Source organism: Echinops telfairi, unplaced genomic scaffold (assembly GCF_000313985.2).
Source record: "Echinops telfairi isolate 266 unplaced genomic scaffold, ASM31398v2 ScPeMD7_443;HRSCAF=831, whole genome shotgun sequence".
In the NCBI taxonomy this organism is placed as follows: domain Eukaryota; kingdom Metazoa; phylum Chordata; class Mammalia; order Afrosoricida; family Tenrecidae; genus Echinops; species Echinops telfairi.
Genome location: NW_022104341.1, coordinates 5,168,401 through 5,172,170, shown reverse-complemented (window position 1 = coordinate 5,172,170; position 3,770 = coordinate 5,168,401). Strand labels below are relative to the sequence as shown.

Genomic DNA, 3,770 nt, shown 5'->3' with positions numbered 1-3,770 from the left:
CTGTCCCTGCAGAGGTGTAGGAGTCGATGGCAGTTTGTTTTGTAGAACCTCTAAAACCCTATGGAATCGTTCAACTCTTTGACTCATGAGACCCTGATTCTTAGGACCCCAAGCAGATTTCTAAGCTCTGTCCCCGTTGCTTCCATTGGACCCAGAGCAGTTTCTGCACACTGCTCTCTTCCTGCTGAGCTGTGGGTCTTTTCATGACATGACTGTGCCTTTTTCTTATTTGTAAGCCCAGTGTATGGTGCAAGGCCTGGCCCAGAGTAAAGTTTTAATAAACATTTGAATGTCAAAAGAATGAATAAAGCTATTGAGTACCTCTTAATTAGAACCAATAAGAATTTAGTAAGATGATGATGGCAACAAATGTACAAATGTGCTTGACACAATGGATGGATGGATGGATTGTGATAAGAGTTGTAAGATCCCCCAATAAAATGATTTAAAAAAGGAATTTAGTAAGAATTTAATTTATTTCTTGATTTTAATAACAGGAAACTTTTATATTCCCCATACATGTTATAGAGTTCCTGATACATGAAAACTCATTTCTGATATTTTGGGGGAACTTCATGACTCCTACTACCAAGAAGTTCTCTATTGGATGAGGAAGACTGCTATATCGGTAAATATATCCAAAGTAATCTGTAATTAGTGAGCTCATAGCAACACAAAAAACTGCTGAGGCGAGTGTTGCGGTTGTAAACCTTGAATAGTAGGCAATTAATAGACACATGTGGGAATGAGAAGCAAATGTTAGGTTGAGAAAATGGCTGTCTTCATTTTCTTATCATGAATCCTCCATCCATGCATCCATCCATGCATGCATGCATCCATCCATCCATGCATCTATCCATGCATCCATCCATCCATGCATCCATCCATCCATGCATCCATCCATCCATGCATCCATCCATGCATCCATCCATGCATCCATGCATCCATCCATGCATCCATCCATGCATCCTTCCATCCATGCATCCATCCATCCATGCATCCATCCATGCATCCATCCATCCATGCATCCATCCACGCATCCATCCATCCAAGCATCCATCCATCTACCATTCATTCCACAGGTTTCAGTGAAAAACCCTGAGTCTCCTGAGCATAGTTTCATCTTTGTACCCCCTGCTATATCCCTGGCATACAGCAAATGGATGATTGCTGGAAAATGAAATTTATGAGCAGAGTAGTAAATAAACTGGGGAAGATGTTTCAAAGCAGCTTGGTAAAAATAATTTTGTCCCCTTCAGGTGAGGCACGCGAGGATCGAGGCGAGGATCGCCGACATTCAAGTTCCCGCTGACGCTGAGTAGACCACATCTCGGCAAGGATGGTCAATACAGTGACCCTAACACCGATGGACTTTCTGGAAGAAGCGTGGCAAACATCAGCCTCACGCAGTGACCAGTAGAAGAAGGGCGAGGATGTCTGTATGTGTGAGGAAAGAGAAACGAGGATCAGAGGCAGGGTGGCTCTGGTGGGCAGACAAGACCAGTTTTCCAGAAGAAGCTAAAACCACAGAGAATATTGGACTGAGGCTTGAATGTGTTGGGCCCAACTGCAGGTCCCAGAGGATGCTGGCCATGAAGAGATGCCAGCATTCTGAAGTGGGAGGTGATACGGAGAGAAAGAACCATGGGTTCCAGTTCTAATCCTTGCTTAATCTTTTTAATTTGAAAAAGTGTTGAATCAATGGAAGAATTACCTGTAAGAAAACAGTGATGTTCTTACTAAAAAATAAAAAAAGAAAGAAAAAGAAAGAATTTTGTTTTATGTGGGTAGACATCGAATATTATTTTTGCGTACGGAGGGATGCAGTCAGATCTGATTATTTGTAAAGGATAGAGTAGAGGTGAAAGAAAAGAGACCACAGAAGTGGGTAGGAGACGTTTTAAAAGGTTCACGCAGAATTCACTGAAAAGGTAAACTAATAAATGGAAGGGGCAAGGATGAGATGAACACAGTTTGGTTTTAGCTCACATTTTTTGCTAATTTCTCTGTAAAAACTACTCAAAGCAATAAAAAACTAGCATAAAGCATATACTTGATCATTTGTGAAGCTTGGGAAACACATGTAGTTCTCCACCACAGCGTATAAATAAAAACTATATGGGATATGGGATGTTGCGAGTTAATTTAGCAGAGGAGAGCAAGCTTTGGAAGAACTGCATGTCTGTGAGAGTGAGGATTCATGCTATTTACACTGAAGAACCCCAGAGAGACCCAAACACTGGAGGTACCAGCTGCTATGGAAGGTTCAGTGTGGTCCATTTGAAAAGAGAGGATTGATTGAAAGTTTGTAAAGAGATCAATTACACTTCTAGGAGCCACCCCTTATCCACTCACTCTTACCGCTCATCCTTACTCCCTACCAACCCCAAGTGTGCAGCCAGATGACTATCCCTCTCCCACTTTAGCAGGAAAGAAGGGGTTTATTCTCTGCAACAAATGAACCAGAGTGCTCTTGAACTCAGAGATACAAGGGATAGTATGGCGGGGCTAGGCTGATGTAGAAAACAGGAAAGAGAAAGAACGTGTGAAAGACTGTATTCGGAATGTCGGTGCAGAGGCATTTCATCTTAACCTCCAAGAACTCCAGTGGCCACACTTTACCTTCCTCAGAGGAAATTGGCGCGTCTTCATCTGGAGGACCTGAATGGCCCACAGAATATTACAGGTACACATAACACAGAAGTGTCCCCCAACCAGAAGGTCCCACTTGTAATTTAAATTCCAATATCATTAAGCTTTATCCAATCATAAAGTACTTCCAATTTGCCTTTTAGTACTTCTTTTTAAATATAAATAGAAAGCAGGGGTTTAGATTCTTGAGAAAGGTTTATAACATTAAAAACATGGAAAACAAAAGAGCCCCAAGAAAACAGAGAGCAGAAGAAAACTTAACTTTAAAGGAAATGATTATTAACATTCTCAGAAAGATGAGGGTGCCCTACAAAGGAATCAGAAAGTAAGAAAAATGTGCTAGCTGAAATTTAAAATTTAGAAGAGGAGTCAGAAGACAAGGTTGAACAAATCTCACTGAAAGCAGAACACAGAGATAAAGATGAATGTTAGAAAATCAAAGACACAAGAATATTTAGCTTCTACTGTCGAGCTACGTAGAGGCTTTAGAAAGATACAATAGAGAAAATGGGTAGAACAAATATATCAAGAAATGATTTGGTTAGATTTTAATAATCTAAGTATGTAAGTATGTGGATGAAAAGTTCAAAGAGTGTCTCCAAATAAATTATTTTTAAAGACACATACTTAAGACATTTTAGTATACTAGACATAAAGGTTTGATGCCCCCCCCCAAAAAAAATTCAGAGGGATAAACAAGTCACATACAAGAGTTTATAATTTGCAGAGACTCTGGAAGCTGGAAAAACAGTGGAGAACTACATTCAGTATTATTAAGAAAAAATATTTCCAACGTAGGAATATACAACTAGCCAAACTCTCAAGATGTGTTACAATAGAACAAAGACGCTGTGAGCATATAAAATCTCAACAAATTTACCTCAAATAATGTATCATGTCTCAAGAAGCTACTAGACAATATTCCATTAAAACAAGCACAGAGAAAGCAGGACTGCGAGAAGAATGAAACCCAATTGAGGTCGTTAGTTGATTGTGCCAACCTGGCGGATAAACACATGTGGGGTTAATTGAAGGGTGGCGGGATAAATGGCTCAGTGAGCCTCACCTTTCAAGTTCTCGGGTCTCTTGCTTTCTGATGGTTGGACCAGGGTGCAGCT

General features: G+C 40.3%; 1 protein-coding gene across 1 annotated transcript in view; it reads left to right on the top strand.

The window, feature by feature from the left end:
- Window positions 1–2,564: 2,564 nt before the first annotated feature.
- The window catches only part of LOC101655623 (PC4 and SFRS1-interacting protein-like), an 82,589-nt gene continuing 81,383 nt past the window's right edge, over window positions 2,565–3,770 (top strand). The window contains exon 1 of the mRNA XM_045292007.1: window positions 2,565–2,686. Within this exon, the coding sequence (XP_045147942.1) occupies window positions 2,565–2,686 (122 nt within the window). The remainder of the gene's footprint in view (window positions 2,687–3,770) is intronic.